This window comes from Oryctolagus cuniculus, chromosome 1, assembly GCF_964237555.1.
Source record: "Oryctolagus cuniculus chromosome 1, mOryCun1.1, whole genome shotgun sequence".
Lineage (NCBI taxonomy): Eukaryota > Metazoa > Chordata > Mammalia > Lagomorpha > Leporidae > Oryctolagus > Oryctolagus cuniculus.
Genome location: NC_091432.1, coordinates 231931438 through 231949125, shown reverse-complemented (window position 1 = coordinate 231949125; position 17688 = coordinate 231931438). Strand labels below are relative to the sequence as shown.

Genomic DNA, 17688 nt, shown 5'->3' with positions numbered 1-17688 from the left:
CGACCCGGCGTGGCCACAGGTGGGAAACAGCTCAGTGCCGACCCGGCGTGGCCACAGGTGGGAAACGCCAACTAAGCGGCTAGCACCAGCTTCAGCACGCGGGATCTGGACGCCCAGGCCAGGCTGAGCCTCCCTCTCACTCCCTCTCACTTCTGTGCCTCTCAGGGAGTTGGACCGCTGCCCTTTATCCTATTCCTGATGCTTAAGGACCCCAAGGGGCCGGCACGGGGGCGTAGCGGGTAAAGCCACCCCTGCGGTGCCAGCATCCCATACGGGCACCGGTTCGAGTCCCAGCTGCTCCACTTTTTTTATTTTTATTTTTTGACAGGCAGAGTGGACAGTGAGAGAGACAGAGAGAAAGGTCTTCCTTTGCCGTTGGTTCACCCTCCAATGGCCGCCGCGGCCAGCGCTGCGGGTGCACCGCACTGATCTGATGGCAGGAGCCAGGTGCTTATCTCCTGGTCTCCCATGGGGTGCAGTGCATCCTCCACTGCACTCCCTGGCCACAGCAGAGAGCTGGCCTGGAAGAGGGGCAACCAGGACAGAATCCGGTGCCCCAACCGGGACTAGAACCTGGTGTGCCAGCGCCGCAAGGCGGAGGATTAGCCTAGTGAGCCGCGGCGCCGGCCCCCAGCTGCTCCACTTCCAATCCAGCTCTCTGCTGTGGCCTGGGAAAACAGTGGAGGATGGCCCAAGTGCTTGGGCCCTTGCACCCACTTGGGAGGCCCGGAAGAAACACGTGGCTCCTGGCTTCAGATCGGTGCAGCTCTGGCCATTGTGGCCATCTGGGGAGTGAACCAGCATCTAAATGGAAGACCTCTCTCTGTCTCTGCCTCTCCTTCAATCTGTGTGTAATTCTGACTTTCAAATAAATAATTTTATTTATTTATTTGAAAGCGTTAGAGAGAGGAGAGGCAGAGAGACAGAGGCGTCCATATGGGATGCTGGTACTGCAGGTGGTGGCTTTACCCACTACACCACAGCGCCAGCCCCATAAATAAATCTTAAAAAAAAAAAAAAAAAAAAAAAAAAAAAAAAAAAAGTTTTAGGCGTCTGAAATCGCACAGAAAGGTTCTGATTGGCCCTGCCGAGTCGCCCACCCCCTAAGCTGCCCCAGGGCTATGAGGTAGGTGTATGGGGGCGTGGACCCCGCAGGACGGAGACGCCTCTGCCCACCGACACTCACAGGGATGTGGAGCGATCAGAACAGCCTTGGTCAGAGGAAGCTGCAGGAGGACCCGTGGGAAGACAGAGCCGGCGGCGGGAGGCCTTGGGGCCAGGCGGACAGCCGGGGGTTGGGCTGGACTCTGCAGGGTGTTGGCGAGGCGGTCCCCGCGGGACAGCGCACCGCGAGGGGACGGCGCACCGCGAGGGGACAGCGCACCGCGAGGGGACAGCGCACCGCGAGGGGACGGCGCACCGCGAGGGGACAGTACCCCGCGAGGGGACAGCGCACCGCGAGGCGAAGGGACAGCGCACCGCGAGGGGACAGCGCACCGCGAAGGGACAGTGCACCGCGAGGGGACGGCGCACCGCGAGGGGACAGTACCCCGCGAGGGGACAGCGCACCGCGAGGCGAAGGGACAGCGCACCGCGAGGGGACAGCGCACCGCGAAGGGACAGTGCACCGCGAGGGGACGGCGCACCGCGAGGGGACAGTACCCCGCGAGGGGACAGCGCACCGCGAGGGGACAGTACCCCGCGAGGGGACAGCGCACCGCGAGGCGAGGCGGTCCCCGCGGGACAGCGCACCCCCTTACTCAACCCCAGGACGCGGGCCCCGCAGACCGCAGGCCGCATGGGTGAGCGGGTCAGGGCCTCAACGCCTGTCCCGGGCTCGGCTGGGGGTCCCCCGGCCACGGCTGCCCACGCGCCCCCGCTGACCTCCCACACCTGACCAACGACCGGAGGCGGGGCGGGTGCCAGCCTTCACCGCACACCGACCCGGCACGAGCGCCTCCGCGCACGCACAGCCTCTGACTGTTGGAGCGGGAGCTCTACGCATGCGCGATGCCGTCGGGGCGGAGCCCAGAGAGCGGGGTCCGCACGCCCAGGGCTTCCAAAAGTTACCTGGCTGGCGGGGGCCGGCGTGGGGCGCTCGCCGGCTGCGCGCGCGCCGGGCCCGCCCTCCGCCTCCTCGGGCACCTGTTGGCTTGAGGGCTCGCTCGGCCTCAGCTGTCACCCAATAGGAAGCCTCGCTCGCCCGACGATGCCCCGCCCACCTCCAGGGCCCGCCAATCCTCGGGCGGCTGCGGCGCCTCTCCCTCGCAGGGCCCGCCCCTCTGGGCGCTTCTTCCGGGTGGGTCCCCGGGCCGAGGCGATGGCGCCCTGGGCGCTCCTCAGCCCCGGGGTCCTGGTGCGGACCGGGCACACCGTGCTGACCTGGGGGATCACGCTGGTGCTCTTTCTGCACGACACCGGTGAGCCGGACCACCCGACCCCGCGTGGCTCCCCAGACGCTTGGGGCTCCCCGGAGCCCCCTGCCTGTTCCCCCGAGATCCGCCGGCTGCCGAGACCCCTCCCCATCCGTCACTCCGAGAGCCACCTGCCCTCCGCCCGCGACCCGGCTGACCCCTCATTAACCCAGCCGCCCTGGCCATCCTGGGACAATCCGGTGCCCGCCAGAGCCAAGCGCTGAGCGCCCCCCTCCGGACCCCTCCCGTCCCCTATCCGGCCGCCGCGATAGCATCATTCTCCCACCGCCGCCCCCCATTCCTGTCATCCCCCCAGCCCCGCTCCTCCACCTGAAGGGGTTGCTCAGGTCTCCCCATCCGAAAAGGACCTCTCCTCGGGCCGCCTTTCAAAGCCACGCTCCGCTGTCTGGCCGTGGCACGCCCCCGAGACCCCCCTCGCCACCTCCCCAGAGCCCCACCCGGGCCCAGGCTGCTCTCCCTCCCCTCCACCCCCCTGCCAGGCGTCACTCGCCCCCACCCCTTCCTCCAGGCTCCCCCAACCACCCCACCCCACCCATCAGCTCCTGCCTGTAACCGTCCATGGCTCCCTACCACCCTGTTCTCGGGCCTGCACGCTGGGCAGCAGCCACGCTGGGACCCCACCTCCAGGCCTGCCTTCAGCGAGGAGCACCTGCTCACCTCCAGCCACGCCCCCCACCCCAGCCCACGGCCCCGCCCCAGCCCCTGCCCCAGCCCCTGCCCCAGCCCCTCTGGTCCGGCCCCGCCCCCGCCCCCGCCCCAGCCCCAGCCCTAGCCCCTGCCCCAGCCCCTCTGGTCCGGCCCCGCCCCCGCCCCCGCCCCAGCCCCAGCCCTAGCCCCTGCCCCAGCCCCTCTGGTCAGGCCCCGCCCCCGCCCCGCCCCCGCCCCTCTGGTCCAGCCCCGCCCCGGCCCCGCCCCAGCCCCTGCCCCTGCCCCTTCTCCAGCCCCAGCCCCTCTGGTCAGGCCCAGCCCCTGCCCCCGCCCCCACCCCGCCCCAGCCCCTCTGGTCAGCCCCAGCCCCGCCCCCGCCCCCGCCCCTCTGGTCCGGCCCCGCCCCCGCCCCTCTGGTCCCGCCCAGCCCCCGTCCCCGCCCCTGCCCCTCTGGTCCCGCCCAGCCGAAACCTCACCACCCTCTCCGGCCCCCAGAGCTGCGGCAGTGGGAAGAGCAGGGGCAGCTGCTGCTGCCGCTCACCTTCCTGCTGCTGGTGCTGGGCTCCCTGCTGCTGTACCTGGCTGTGTCGCTCATGGACCCAGGCTACGTGAACGCCCAGCCCCAGGCCCAGGTAACGAGACCCCCGAGGGGCCCACGGGGATCCAGACCCCAGCGACAGCCTGCACACCGGGCCTGTGCTGCGGGCTTCTTGTGGCACTGGGTGAATGCTATTTTATATATATATATATATATATATATATATATATTTATATTATTTATTTGAAAGTTAGAGAGAGGTAGAGCCAGAGAGAGAGAGGTCTTCCATCCAGTGGTTCACTCCCCAATTAGCCCCAACGGCCAGAGCTGATCTGATCTGAAACCAGGAGCCAGGAGCTTCTTCCAGGTCTCCCATGTGGGTGCAGGGGCCCAACCACTTAGGCCACCTTCTACTGCTTTCCCAGGCCACAGCAGAGAGCTGGATCGGAAGTGGAGCAGCTGGGACTCGAACCAGTGCCCATATGGGATGCCGGCACTGCAGGCCAGGGCTTTAACCCACTGCGCCACAGTGCTGGTCCCTGAATGCTTTTTAAAAAAGACTTATTTATTTGAAAGCCAAAGTGACACAGAGAAATATCTTCCCTCTGCTGATTCACTCCCCAAATGGCCGCAGCCGGCCAGGGCTGGGCCAGGCTGCAGCCAGGAGCTTCATCCGGCTCTCAGGTGGGTGGCAGGGACCCACAGGCTTGTGCCACCATCCGCATTAGCAAGGAGCGGGATTGAAAGCTGAGCAGTGGCCGGTGCTGTGGTGCAGCGGGGTAATGCCCTTGGGCCCCTGCACTTGCGTGGGAGACGCGGAAGAAGCTCCTGGCTCAGCTCCAGCCATTGTGGCCATCTGGGGAGTGAACCAGTGGATGAAGATCTCTCTCTCTCTCTCTCTCTCTCTCTAACTCTGTCTTTCAAATAAATGAAGGGAGGGAGGAGGGGAGGGCGGGTGGGTGGAGCAGCCGGGACACGAACGGTGCTGTGCCATGGGATCATGGCGTTGCTGGTGGCGGCTTTTCTTGTTACGCCCCGTACCTGGCCCCAGGGATGGATCCACCACGGCCCAGAGCGGGCCAGCAGCCTGAAGGCCACACAGCCTCACAGGCCAGGGGTCCTTCCCCACTCCACCCTTGCGTTCTGCACGGGGCAGGCCCCACCCCCGCCGGTGCCATCTGTCTCCGCAGGGGACCCCGCCTCACCCCCAACATGCTTGACTTCCAGGAGGAGCCCAAGGAGGAGCAGACGGCCATGGTTCCCCCGGCCATGCCCCTGCGGCGCTGCAGATACTGCCTGGTGCTGGTGAGTGCTGCCTGGTGCCCCAGCCACCCCCACCCCACCCCCGCTCGAGGAAGGCCTCCCAGACCCAGTTCCTGGCCCCACGGGAGGGCCGCACTGAGCCCCAATCCCGTCCACGCCCACAGCAGCCCCTGCGGTCCCGGCACTGCCGTGACTGCCGCCGCTGCGTCCGCCGTTACGACCACCACTGCCCCTGGATGGAGAACTGCGTCGGGGAGCGCAACCACCCGCTCTTCGTGGCCTACCTGGCCCTGCAGCTGGTGGTGCTGCTGTGGGGCCTCTACCTGGCCTGGTAGGTGCCACCGCCACCACCCGGCGAGCGGGGGTGGCCTGGGCGGAGCGAGGGGCAGCGGGCTCCCCTGCCGCCCCCCAGCCCCACGCCCTGTCCCCGCCCCGCAGGTCCGGCCTCCGCTTCTTCCAGCCCTGGGGGCTGTGGCTGCGCTCCAGCGGGCTCCTGTTCGCCGCCTTCCTGCTACTCTGCCTCTTCTCGCTGGTGGCCAGCCTGCTGCTGGCCTCGCACCTCTACCTGGTGGCCAGCAACACCACCACCTGGGAGTTCCTCTCCTCGCACCGCATCGCCTACCTCCGCCAGCGCCCCAGCAACCCCTTCGACCGCGGCCTGACCCGCAACCTGGCCCACTTCTTCTGCGGCTGGCCCTCGGGGTCCTGGGAGACCCTCTGGGCCGAGGAGGAGGAGGACGAGGACAGCGGCCAGGCTGTTTAGGGCCACTGAAGGCAGGGCCACCATCTCGTGCCTAAAAACCGGAGAGGCTGTGTATGCCCGGCCCGGGGCCAGCCCCTGGTGTGGCCTGGGGCTCTTCGGCGCTGCCCACTCTTCCCTGGCCTCTGCACTGTTGCCAGGCAGGATCCCAGCCTCACTCAGCGGTGGCTTCCAGGGCTCACGCACAGATGGACGCCGGGCTCCACCCCACCCCCCCAAGCCGGGCCGCCTCCAATGCACAGTTGTACAAATTTAATGATCCGTAAAGCAAGTCAAGTATTAAAAACATAAACTGTTCCTCGCTGTGGCACCCTTTCTGGCCCAGGTCTTCCCAGGAGGCAGGGTTAGGGCGGGAGGCCGGGGAGGGTGCACCTTGCCCAGTGACGCTGGGCGGAGCCCACGCTGGCAGTCCCCAGGCCGCTACCTGGGGCCCCAAAGCATAGAAGCACTGTGGAAGGCCTGGGCCTGCGGGCAGCGGGGGGTTGGCCAGTCCGGGGCTGGGGCGGAGGCGCCGGGAGAGGGCCTCAGGGCTCCAGGAATCGCTCAGACACGAAGTCGAAGTCGCGGAAGGCGGCCTGCTGGCGGGCGGTGAGGGGGCTCTGCGGGGCAGGCGGGGTCAGCGCAGGCGGCAGCGCCGTGAACTCACCCTCGAAGTAGCGCAGGTCTGCGGGGCCGCAGAGGGTGGGCACGAAGGGAGGCCGGACGGTGCGGGCGAGCAGGGCCCGCCAGTCGGTGGCCTGGGGCCAAGAGCAGAGGGGGAACTGAGGGGCCAGCAGCCGCAGCCCTGGGGGTTGTGACCCCACCCCTCCTCCCACCCCCACCCTGCCAGGCACCGGGCACCGTGCCGCCCGGCCGCTCACCCTGAAGAACGGCTGAGCCTTGATCTCCTCCGCGTCCTGCTCGCCCGCCCCCAGACGCTGCTCTGGGGTCTTCCGCAGGAGCTGCGACAGGGCAGGAGCGCACGTGGGGCACCCGGGCCCGGCACTGCCAGGCGCCGCAGGCCCCCCAAGTGCACTGGGCAGCGGCGAGCGCCACCCGGAGGCAGAGGCCCCAGCCCAGGAGCAGCTGCCCCACCCCCGCCCAGCCGGGACCCTGCCATACTCACCTGCTGAATGAGCTCCAGGCTTTGGGTTGAAAGAAAGTGGGGGTACGGGGCATCCGCGTTGACGATGCAGTCAAACACCTCTTCCTCCGTGTCCCCCGGGAACGGGCACTGTGGGCACGGGGCTCAGCAGGGTGCCTGGCCACCCCAACCACAGGCCCCGGCAGGCCGCCCCCACCCCCGGCACTCACCTCCCCCACCAGCATCTCGTAGAGCAGCACGCCCAGCCCCCACCAGTCCACAGCCCGCGTGTAGGCCTCTCGGGTCAGCACCTCGGGGGCCAGGAACTCCGGGGTGCCACAGAAGGTGCTGGTCCGGTCCCCGAAGCCGATGCCTGCAACACCCCGCCAAAGGCTGCCTGGTGAGCCCCGGTCCCAGAACCCTCTGCGCCAAGCCCGTCCACGTGCACTAGGAAGTGGAACCGTCCGGCTGTATGAGGAAGCTGTCTCAGCCACGCTCCTGTGCCAAGGTCACACGGAAGGCGGCACGGAGTGCCCTCTCCCAGCCCTGTCTGCGGGCTCTCGCTCTGGCCCAGGGTGCAGTGCAAGCTAGGAAGAAGAGCTGACGGGCCAGCTGCCCGCTCCGGGGAAGGCCAAGGCGGGGGAAGCAGGGCTCGGGGTGGGGGTGGGGGTGGGGGACGCCGGTCGGCCTGGGCTGGGCGGGCACAGCGGAGGACGCAGCCCCCACCTTCCTTGCACAGCCCGAAGTCTGCAATCTTCAGGAAGCCCTGGGCATCCAGCAGGAGATTATCCAACTTCAGATCCCTGACAGCAAGGAAGGGGCAGATCACGGGGGGCTGGGAGGAGCACCTGCCGCAGGGGCAGCCGCAGGAGGACAGCCCTCCCATCGTGCCCCCTCCTCACCCCCCACCACCCCTGGCATCCTGGAAGAGCACCTGCCCGGGGGGGCAGCCCCCCCACCATGCCCCCTCCTCGGCCCCCACCACCCCCACCGTGCCCCCTCCTCCACCCCCACCGCCCCCCACCGTGCCCCCTCCTCACCCCCCACCACCCCACCCCATCCCCGGCACCCTGGGACAACTGGTATACCTGTAAATGATCTTCTTTTCATGCAAGAACTGCAGCCCCAGGACCACGCAGGCCAAGTAGAAGCTGAAGGAGTGGGTAAGCTCAGGCCCAGGACAGGCCCCAGGGAGGCCCCAGGTGTCCTGAGCAGTCAGATGTGGGCGAGAGACTGGGACACGCATCAGGCCTGGGCTTGGGGGGCTTCTTCAGTGGTCCCAAGGTTGGGTGCACCCAGAGCCCACCCTCCCCTGGGCTCAACTGTGCCAAGCATTCGGCACACCTTACTCTCCCGGCATCCCCCGGCACCCAACTCATCCTGCCCGTGGTTCTAGTGAGGATCGGCGACTCCGGGTGAGAGGGCACCCGGGGTCACCTGGCTCATGGCAGAGCCGCTGTGCCAACCAGGACTTCGGAGCTGCAGAGGGCGAACAGTGACTCCAGCTGCAGCCCCTGTGCTAACTCCTCACTCCTCTCCTCTACGCCACGATCCAGTGAAAGCTACCACAAGCCCAATTACCAGCTACACAAACTGAGGTCCAGGATCACAAAACCTGTGGGTGGGGCCAGCACTGTGGTGCAGCTGGTTAAGCCACCTAGGACCCCGGCATCCCACATGAACGTCAGTTCAAGTCCCGGCTGCTCCACTTCAGATCCAGCTCCTGGCTAACGCACCTCTCTCTAACTCTATCTTTCAAATAAATAAATGCTTGAAAAAAACAAATACTACCAGAGTTGGTGCCAGGGTTTGAACCAAGGCCTGTCGTTGCCACGGGGGACCCTGGAGGAAGCAGGATGGGGGCTACCAGCGAGAGGGGACCGGGGAGGCGGCTGCGAGACGCAGTGGCAGAGGCGGGAACGCACCAGGCCTGGGGCTCCGGGAAGACTTCCTCGTGGATCTGCATCATGAGGTCACCCCCGGGCACAAACTCTGTCACAAAGCAGGCGTGGCTGGAGGTCTGGAAGCAGGCGAGGAGGGAGAGCAGGAAGGGGTGCCCTGAGCGGCCCACGGCTTCCAGGATCCGCTTCTCGCAGTACAGGCTGGCGGGGAAGGCAGCGGCTCAGAGGAGAGACCCTGGGCTGTGCCCCGCCGCTCACACGACAGCCCTGGCTCCCTGGGGCGTCAGCAGGCAGTGACCGCTCTCCATGAACTGGAGCTCACAGGGGTCACTGGGCCTGCACCCCTCTTTACAGAAGAGCAAGCTGAGGTTCAGAGAATGGGGGCCCTGTCCAAGGGCACCCCGGTCACGGCTGCAGGCGCTAACAGGACCCAGGCGCAGGCGCTCAGCCTACCAGTCAGCACGCCGACTGCGTGCCCACGTCTCGTAGTGCAGCACCTGGGTGCTACCTGGCCCCTGGCTCCCGACTCCAGTTTCCAGCCATGCGAAACCCAAAGACAGTGGTGACAGTTCCAGTAACTGGGTTCTTGTCACTCAGGTGGGGCCCTTGGAGTGAGGTCCCAGCTTCCTGCTTTGGCCTCATAGCCCAGCCCCGGCCTTGGTGAGCATTTGGGGAATGAACCAGCAGATGGGAGTGTGAACTCTGACACACACACACGCACAAACACGCACACACAAAAGACAGAAACGAGGCCTGGGCTGAGCGCACAGGGTCACCACTGCACAGCCCAGGAGCCTTCAGCGGAAGCCTGGGCGCCAGCGACCCCGGGTCCCCCCAAGGCCAGGGTCCCGGGTGCCTGCAGCCCCACTGCACACCTCTCCATCTCGTCTCGGCTGAGAACCTCGTGCTTCTTCAGCGCTTTGATGGCGTAGTACTTCCCCGTGCCCTTGAACTGCACCAGGAGGACCTGAGGGCCACAGGGGGGTGGCTGCAGGGGGGCAGTGTGGAGAGCCTTCCCTTCGCCTCTCACTACCCCAGGGGTCCTCCCACCCGCACCCCTCACCTTCCCAAAGTGTCCCCGGCCCAGCACAGCCAAGCAGCGGAAGTCCTGAAGCCGGGGGGTCTTCCTGCAAGATTGAGCACAGGAAGCCCCCACCCCAGGTCAAAGTCTGGGCCTCCACCCAGGGCCACTCCAAGCCTTCCATGCCCAGCCCTGGGAGGCCCTGCCCATTGAGGGGCTCACGGCAGAGCCCTGCAGGGTGCAGGTTCCTGGACAGGAATTCCCAGGAGTCTGGCATACACCTGGCGCTCAATAATGTCAGCTTGGCAAGTAAGAGCCGGAGAGCGAGCCAGCGTAGGCACTCACCAGGCAGTGGTGGTGAACAGACACACTCGCTTATACCTGGTGGGGGAGGCTGGCTGGGGCGCCGCGAGTCCAGGCCTGGGCTCCATGTGCGGGCGTTTGGTGCACTGCGAGGTAGAGGGGGCCCAGGGCAGGGCAGGGCTGAGCTGTGTTCCTGCCCTCCCGCCAGGCTTGCCACCCTCCCACAGGGCCCCCCAGTCCTGCCCGCCCCTCACCGGAGTCTCCTCGGGGGTCCGCTCCTGGGGCAGGTAGAGCCGAGGGGGCTTGGGCGGGGGCCGCATCTCTTCTCCCAAGGGGATCTTCTTGGGCAGGAAGTCACTACAGGGAGGAAGCAGCAGGCACAGCAGGAGGGGGTAGTGGACGGACAGCCGGTCACACAAACAGACGGGGCGAGGGATGGAGAGACAGCCACCGGCTGGCCCTGGGGAGAGGCGGATGCCACAGAGCAGCGGGCAGTCTGGGGTGAGGCGGCGCCTACCTGGGTGACACAGGCTCCGAGGGGCCCCGTGGTGTTGTCGGGGCCTGGGGCCCCCCTTTTGGGGGGCTGATGGTGCTGGGCGAGCTGCAGGGGGGCAGCAGGCTCATGACCAGGCGTCCCCAGGCTGCCATGCTGAGGTTCATCTGGGACGCTCTCAGGAAGTCCTGCCCTGGGGGGAGAGGGCAGCTCAGTGCCAGGGAACCGCCCCCCCATGCCCCAGCCCCGCCCCATCCATGCACAGCCCTGGCCCCTGCACACCTCTCCGTTTGGAGAAAATGCATTTCTGTCTCTGTAGCCGGGGCCTCCTCTCAACGACTGGGTCGCAGAAAGTCACCTGCAAGGCCAGGGACAGGGCTGGAGACGGTCCCGCCCTCCCCACCGGCCACAGTGCCTCCCCGCCCTCCGACCCCAGCCCGTGCTCCCCCTCAACCAATGCGGGAGCCGGAGGGCCCAGAGCCACAGCAGCCCCATTCTCATGAGTCCCTGGGGGAAACCCAGGCCCCGGGGCGTGGAGCCCTCCCCGGCCGGCCCTGTCTCCAGTATCCCTGATACACTCGGGGGCTCTCGGGGCACCTGCGCGAAGAGCCGCCCCTGCGGCACCAGGCTGAGGGTCAGCTGGTGACAGGCATTATCCAGGAAGTCTTCGAGCCTCAGGAAGACCACGCCACACAGCTGCCGCCAGTCCCGCCAGTGCACGCCGATCTCCAGCTCGCGGGCCTACGTTGGGGAGGCCAGGCTGAAGGGCATGGGGTGCGGCAGGTGACCTGCCCCAGAGGGCCTTCCAGCCCGTGGCCCACCGTTACCAGGACCACACCACGGCCAGCCTTACGCGCTCCAGGGCGGTGACAAAGGTCTGGTCCCAGGACTGCTTGGCCACCTGTCCCCAGCCCGTCTGGCCCACCACGCGGTTGTCCACCTTCAGCACTGCCAGCACCTCGCCTGCAGGGCAGGGCCGGGGACTCAGGACGGGCTCAGGACAGGCTCCCCCCACGGCCGCCCCTCACAGCTCCTCCCCAACTCACTGGTCAGGCCGCCTCCGCCACGCGGCTGCTTGGCCCTGGCCCGAAGCCAGCTCTCAGAGGGGCTGCCAGCCAGCGCGGCCGCTGGAGATCGCCCAGGCACGGTGGTCAGCAGCTGCTCACAGCCCAGGAGGCGGACGTGCAGGGTCCCTGCGCAGAATCCGTGGACTGCTTGTCAGGCGCCTTCGTCCCACTGCCCCCACGGCGCCCTGGACGCCAGGGACATGGCTGCCCGAGGCCCTAGGTCCCCAGAGCAGGCTCTGGAGGCCACTGGGCATCCTTGAGACAGCCCAGCAGCCCTCCTTCCTACACCAGGGGGCGGGATCACGGGCAGAGGAGCTGGGCCCAGGCCAGGCCAGGCTGCTGGGAGCCACAGGTCGCGCCAGCTTCCGCACCAGGGCAGGGATGCGATCTTGGGTGGCGAGGGAGAAGCCTGGCTCCATCCCACTTAGCCCTGGCCTCAGATTCCATCTGAACAGTGAGGGTAAAACCCAGCTCTTCCCCCCACCCTCGTGGGTACAAACTGTGGTCGCTAACGCACAGCTTGGGAGGCAGCAGGCGATGGCTAAGCAACTGGGTCCCTGCCACCCACAGGGGAGACCCGGATTGAGTTCCTGGCTCCTGGCTCTGGCATGGCCCAGTCCTGGTTATTGTAGGCATCTGGGGAGTGAACCAAGGGTTGGAAGACTCCTCTCTCTCTCTCAGCCTTTTAATTAAGCACAAGCAAATAATTAAATAATTTTGAAAGTAGTAACGGCTACCGTGTTTGAGCACTGATTACATCACCCCTAAGAGGCAGGGGCTCTCAGCACCACCATTCCACAGGTGCACAAACTGAGGCTCAGAGAAGGGCCGTCGCTTGCCCAGGGTCCTAACCCAATGGGCGCTGGGGTGCTGGGGCCAGGATTGGAACCCTCCCCCGAAGCTCCTTCCTGCCATAGTCCCCCAAAGAGAAGGGGAGCTCCGCAGCGGGAGGGACCCCCGGCTACCTGTCAGGGCGGTGGGCTTCCCAAGTGTCGCTGAGGGCTGGGGGTTCCCAAGCAGCGGCGCCGCCTGCAGCTCCCGGGCCACCTGGCTGCGCAGAGGGTGGGTGGGAGGCAGGCCCTCCAGCAGCCGCTCCAAAGCCAGCCGCAGGAGGTCCAGCTTCTGGGAGGACTCCTGGAGCTGGGCCTGGGCCTGCAAAGGAGACACGGGCAGGGGCAGGCCATGGGGCACGGGGTGGGGGGCACTGGCCCGCGCCACCCGGAGCCACCCCGCCTGAGGTCGCCACCACATGTGCCCCTTGCTTCCGCTGCCAGCCTGCGTGGCCCATCCAGAGGTGACTCCCGCCGCTGCGCATGGAGACGGGCAGACCCCCGAGGGAGGGGCACGGCCTGACCTCAGCCAGGGCCTTGCGGTCCTGCGTCCTCCGGCCGCCGAGCAGCTTGACCACGTTCTTGGCGCCCTCAGCCACAGCGGCCTCGATGCGCAGTCGATGCTGCAGCTCGTCGGCCAGCAGCTCAGGGCCTGGCGGGGGAGAGCGGTCAGCAGCCCCGCCCCGCCCCCACCCCGCCGCTCCCGCCCCGCCTCCCCAAGCCTCACCTGGCTCAGGGGCCCCGCTGGCCTCCAGGCTGGTGATCTTCATGCGCAGCAGGGCCACCTTCAGCTGGCTGTCCCGCAGCATCTGCTGGGCAGCGGCCAGCAGCTTCCTCTCCTACGGGGACGTGACCCGTGCCCATGAGACCAGGGCTGGCCAGAGACACCCCCATCCTACCAGAGTCAAAGCCAAGTGCCTAGCCCCCCCCCCCCCACAGAGCGAAACCAGACACTACAGCCGAGCCTCCCTTCTCGGACCAGGGCAAGGGTAGCGGGCAGAGCTTCCTCCATCAGACCTGCAAGGGCTAAGATCAAGCCTCCTCCCTCACATCAGGACCAGGGCTAGCTTCCTCCATCAGACCAGGGCCAGGGTTAAGCTTGTTTCCATTAGATCAGATCGAAGGAAGGCTAAGCCTCTTCCATCAGATCAGACAGGGGTCAAGCCGCCTCCCCCATCAGATCCTTCCTGTCAGAGGAGCACTGGGCCAGGTTCCCTACATCAAGCTGGGAGTCGAGGCTGGGACCAGCTGGGACCCCACTGAACCAGTGTCGGGGTCTTCCCTGGTGGACCAGGGGTGAGGGCCACGCCTTCCCACCCGACTGGGACCTGAGGGTGCATGTCCCCATCAGACCAAGGACGGGGTCAGTGGCTGGGATGCACCTCCCCTGAGGTCCGTGAGCCAAGCCTCGCCCCTCCCCCGGGCCTTACCTTGGGGGTGCCGCGGGCACACGTGTGGGTCATGTTCTCAGCCCCCTGTTTCACCTTAAGCTCCACCTGCAGCTGCCTCCGCAGAGCCTCCAGGTGCCGGGCTCGTGGCTGCTCCGCCCGTGGCCAGGGGCCCGAGGCCACAGGCTCTGTGTGCAGGGAGGGTGGGGCACACGGACCCGTCACCCAGGGCCCCACTCTCACCCAGGGCCTGGCCCTCTCCTCCCTCCCTCCCTCCCTCCCCTCCTGGGCCACTCAGCAGGGGCTGTGGGAGAAGGCGATTCCCCACTCACCGGCCGGGGCCGGGCCGGGCAACAGGACGCGGGCATGCAGCTCCTGCAGCTCAGCATGCAGCTGCTCCAGGCGGCGGTTGGAGGCCCGCAGCAGCTGCCGGACGTGGCCCAGGTGGCGGCGGTCCGTGGCCACACGCAGCAGGTTCTCCACGCCCTCCTTGATTTTCAGCTCCTTCTGGATGGCCCGGCGGACGGCCTCTTTCTCCTCCTCCAGGGGCCGCTGACCGGATCCAGGCTGCTGCGGACGGAGAAGGGTGAGGCCTGGTGGGTCCTCCAAGGGCGCAGCACAAGGAGCAGACGGGGCCCTGGACCCACACGGGGGCTTGGGGCAGGCGGCGCCCAGGACCCACACGGGGGCTTGGGGCAGACGGCGCGCAGGACCCACACGGGGGCAAGGAGCAGACGGCGCCCAGGACCCACACGGGGGCAAGGAGCAGACGGCGCCCAGGACCCACACGGGGGCAAGGAGCAGACGGCGCCCAGGACCCACACGGGGACACATCTTGGGACACATCTCTGCCTCTGGTGCTCAGCACCCAGACAAAAAATTTATCTGAGGGGCCAGTGCTGTGGCGTAGTGATAAAGCCACCACCTGCAGCGCCGGCATCCCATATGGGCACTGGTTCAAGTCCCCGCTGCTCCACTTCTGATCCAGCTCCCTGCTATGGCCTGGGAAAGCAGCAGTAGGTGGCCCAAGTGCTGGGACCCTTGCACGTATGAGGCAGGCCTGGAAGAAGCTCCAGGCTCCTGGCTTTGAATTGGCCCAGCTCTGGCCATTGTGGCCATCTAGGGAGTGAACCAGCGGACGGAAGCCCCCCTCCCCCCGCCGCCCTGCCTTGCTGTAACTCTGCCTTTCAAATAAATAAACAAATCTTTTTTTAAAAGAAATGTATCTGAGAGACAGGGAGCTCCCATCTCCTGGTTCTCTCCCCAAGTGCTGTCAAGGCAGGAGCTGGGAACTCCATCCGGGTCTCTGCGGGTGGGCACGAGCAGGAAGCTGGAACCCAGAGCTGCGGGCGGGCGTGGACCCTGGGCCGTCGGATGGGGTGCCCCCACCAGTGTCTTAACTGCCAGCCCAGATTCAGAACACACTCTTGCCAAGAAGACACGGGGGCAGTCATTCACCACTCTCACTGCCCGGCGTGCTGGGCCTGGAGATGTGGGAACGGACACAGAGAAGCTAAGAACCGGGCCCACACCCCCAACACAGAGAGGAGGCCCCGGCCCCTGCCTGCCAGCCACACTGCGGCCTCCTAGTCTGGAATCAAAGCAGAATCCGGGCTGGACCAAGGGGCTTCCTTCCAACACCCCAAGGCCACGACGGGCAGCGGGGCAGCAGTGCTGAGGGGGGCCCGGGAGGAAGCAGAAAGCTCGCTTCACCCCAGGATGGAGCCACGGAGAGGAAAACCTCCCCAGGCCTGTGCTCAAACCAACCCGTGCCAAAGCCCACGGTGGTGGCGGCCAAGGTAGCCACCGCCCCCCACCCCCACCACTTACCTCTCTGCCGGCCATCTCCCCAGCCCAGTGTTGGGGCTGGCTGCCCTGCCTCGGGGACCCCCACCCCAGGCCTCCTCAGGGCCCACTGGCCAGGCTGTCAGCGGGCCAGGGCGAGGCTCAGGAAATCCTTTTGACCGCCCCAGGCAGAAGGGCTGGAGCCAAAGCCCTGAGCAAACAAAGAGCCCTTGGAGCTGGGGGCCCGGCCGCCGGGGTCCTGAGTCACCGGGCCGCGGCAGGGCGGAGGCTGGGAGGAAATCGGAAAATGTGTACACGCTGCGCCTGGAACCGGCAGAGGCTCTGGGCGCAGTGGGTGGAAGAGGCCGGCCACCTGCAGGCTGCCGGGGTGGGCGCGGTGGGGGCACCAGGCAGCCCCTGGCTCCTATACCTCAGCCGGGCACACCCCGGTGCTGCGTGCCCCGGGCTGGAGTCCTCCTCCCCACGCTACCCCGCCGCACGCGCTCCAGGTTGGGACACCCCCGCCCCGTCCCTCCTCCACGACGCACGCAGCGGAGCTCCTGGGCTCGCGCCGCCCGCCGCCAGCTCGCCCCGGGGCACTCTGTGTATCCGAAGGTTCCCGCCCTGGCCCAGAGCCGGGCCCTCCGCGGGCGTGCACGCGCCGAACCGAACACTCCCGACGGTGCCCCTGGGCCCTGGGAGGCGCCCCCTGGGGCACACACCCGCCTCTGCTCCCGCGCGCCAGCCTGCACCGGCTGTGCGCTCCCAGCGAATTCCCACTGGCCCTAGGGTCCCGCCTGGAGGAACTGCCTCCAGGCAAGTCAGGGGCGCACCGAGAGGAGCTCCGGGGCTGACCCGCCCGGGGCTTTGCGTCACCCACCCTGGGGACGTTCCCAGCGCTCAGGTCTGCCCAGCCTAGGAGTCGCGGGGCCCGGGGCGGAGGGTCGGGCCGCCGGTTTAGAGCCGGGGGCTGGAGACGCGCCAGCGACTGGGGCGCCCGGGGCGGCGAGCGAGGCAGCCCCGCACCCCCGTCCGCGCGCGCCATTCACCTGCCGCGGCGCCCCCTCCTCCATGGCGCCGCTCCGAACGCTGGGCCCCTCCTCTCCGCCACTCCGGTGCCGGAAGCCCCAGCCCCTCCGCCAGGACTTTCAAACTTGAAACTTCCCGGGAAGCGGCACCGGAGATGCGGGATCGGGCGCCCCCTCCCGAAACCTGCTGGCCCGCCCGGCGCCTGGGGACCAGCGCCGCCCCTCGGCCGCACCGGACTCGCGCCCCGCATCCCGTGCCTTCATGAGGTTCGAGGCCCCAGTTCTGAAATTCCGCGGCCCCACGGCTGCAGGCCACGCTCGGTGTGACACAGGCCCCGCGCCCCGGGGCCGGACCCGGCCTCTCCAACTTCGCCCCGGGCCGGGAGGCGCCCCCTGGCGGCTGCTCACCGGCGTAGCGAGTGCGCTCGGGGCTGCGACCGCCACTGGGCGCCCCCCAACCCCGCTAAGGCTCCAGGCCAGTTCGTCGGGATGTCCTTGGTGTGAAATGGGCTAATCCCAAAGCAGTCACCCCACGGAGTGGTTGGCTCTGTCTAGGCGTCAGTCACTACAAGAACACGGACGTCGTTAGGAAGCAAATCTTCCCTGGAATGATGGCAAATGACCGCTGAATGAACCCAGCGTCCCTCAGGCCCCCACCTACCTGAGCTCGCAGGTGCGGTCACTGGGCTGTCACCCAAGCCCGCCTCACCGGGAGACACGCTGGTGCAACCCCCACCGTCTCAGGAAAGTAGCCCTAACGAGGGACCCTGGCTCTTTCTCCGTGATAGGGCTGGCTGCTTCGTCACTTCCTAGCACTCCAGCCTCCCAGGACCGTGCCAAGACCTCACTGGACGGCACCTCGTCCAAGGGGTCAGAAGTGAGGGCGGCTCACACACCGTCGCTGATCTGGCCGCGTAACTGCTGCACCACGCCAGCCGCCCAGTTTTTGAGGGCTGGACATTTAACACAAGCACTTGGCACATACTAGTTTTTTTTTTTGTTTTTTTTTTTGTTTTTTTTTTTTTTTTTTTTAAGATTTTATTTGAAAAGCAGAGGCAAGAAACAGAGGTCTTCCACCTGCTGGTGCACTCCCCATAACAGCCGGGGCTGCGCTGATCTGAAGCCAGGAGCCAGCTTTCTCCCGGTCTCCCATGTGGGTGCAGGG

At 67.0% G+C, this 17688-nt stretch overlaps 2 protein-coding genes across 13 annotated transcripts; one reads left to right on the top strand and one right to left on the bottom strand.

The window, feature by feature from the left end:
* Nucleotides 1-1119: 1119 nt before the first annotated feature.
* ZDHHC12 (zinc finger DHHC-type palmitoyltransferase 12) lies at nt 1120-5941 on the top strand. 5 transcript variants are annotated; one of them, XM_070057794.1, is made up of 5 exons: nt 1120-1802; nt 3579-3715; nt 4812-4926; nt 5049-5215; nt 5323-5941. In XM_070057794.1, the coding sequence occupies exons 1-5, from the start codon at nt 1135-1137 to the stop codon at nt 5544-5546; spliced, it is 1311 nt and encodes a 436-aa protein (XP_069913895.1). In that variant the 5' UTR covers nt 1120-1134; the 3' UTR covers nt 5547-5941. The 5 variants fall into 5 exon arrangements, with proteins under 5 accessions (XP_069913895.1, XP_051694410.1, XP_051694412.2 ...); XM_051838450.2 differs by having other exon boundaries at nt 1797-1802; nt 4849-4926; XM_051838452.2 differs by lacking the exon at nt 1120-1802 and adding an exon at nt 2261-2420 and having other exon boundaries at nt 4849-4926; nt 5345-5941.
* Nucleotides 5882-16848, bottom strand: PKN3 (protein kinase N3). 8 transcript variants are annotated; one of them, XM_051838445.2, is made up of 22 exons: nt 16545-16848; nt 14043-14280; nt 13753-13898; nt 13050-13161; nt 12847-12974; nt 12458-12644; nt 11472-11618; nt 11279-11388; nt 11023-11166; nt 10708-10783; nt 10450-10618; nt 10187-10289; nt 10011-10078; nt 9672-9735; nt 9484-9575; nt 8633-8809; nt 7796-7858; nt 7434-7510; nt 6938-7080; nt 6750-6857; nt 6505-6585; nt 5882-6381 (listed from the first exon to the last, which is right to left on the bottom strand). In XM_051838445.2, exons 1-22 carry the CDS (start codon nt 16566-16568, stop codon nt 6169-6171), a joined length of 2670 nt encoding a protein of 889 aa, XP_051694405.1. In that variant the 5' UTR covers nt 16569-16848; the 3' UTR covers nt 5882-6168. The 8 variants fall into 8 exon arrangements, with proteins under 8 accessions (XP_051694405.1, XP_051694407.1, XP_069913767.1 ...); XM_051838447.2 differs by having other exon boundaries at nt 14043-14277; nt 16545-16696; XM_070057666.1 differs by lacking the exon at nt 16545-16848 and adding an exon at nt 15541-15706.
* Between the last annotated feature and the right edge of the window lie 840 nt (nt 16849-17688).

What these genes read in the sequence shown, in the direction of transcription:
- PKN3 (XM_051838441.2), bottom strand. Translation starts at nt 16,568, where the DNA reads ATGGAGGAGGGGGCGCCGCGGCAG. An exon ending in GCCCGGCCCGGCCCCGGCCG is followed by an intron (nt 13,899 to 14,042) that starts GTGAGTGGGGAA and finishes CCCTGCACACAG; the next exon opens with AGCCTGTGGCCTCGGGCCCC. An exon ending in TTGTCACCGCCCTGGAGCGC is followed by an intron (nt 11,167 to 11,278) that starts GTAAGGCTGGCC and finishes TCCCCAACGTAG; the next exon opens with GCCCGCGAGCTGGAGATCGG.
- ZDHHC12 (XM_070057794.1), top strand. Translation starts at nt 1,135, where the DNA reads ATGGGGGCGTGGACCCCGCAGGACGGAGACGCCTCTGCCCACCGACAC. An exon ending in ACGCCCAGCCCCAGGCCCAG is followed by an intron (nt 3,716 to 4,811) that starts GTAACGAGACCC and finishes CTGTCTCCGCAG; the next exon opens with GGGACCCCGCCTCACCCCCA. An exon ending in TGGGGCCTCTACCTGGCCTG is followed by an intron (nt 5,216 to 5,322) that starts GTAGGTGCCACC and finishes CCCGCCCCGCAG; the next exon opens with GTCCGGCCTCCGCTTCTTCC.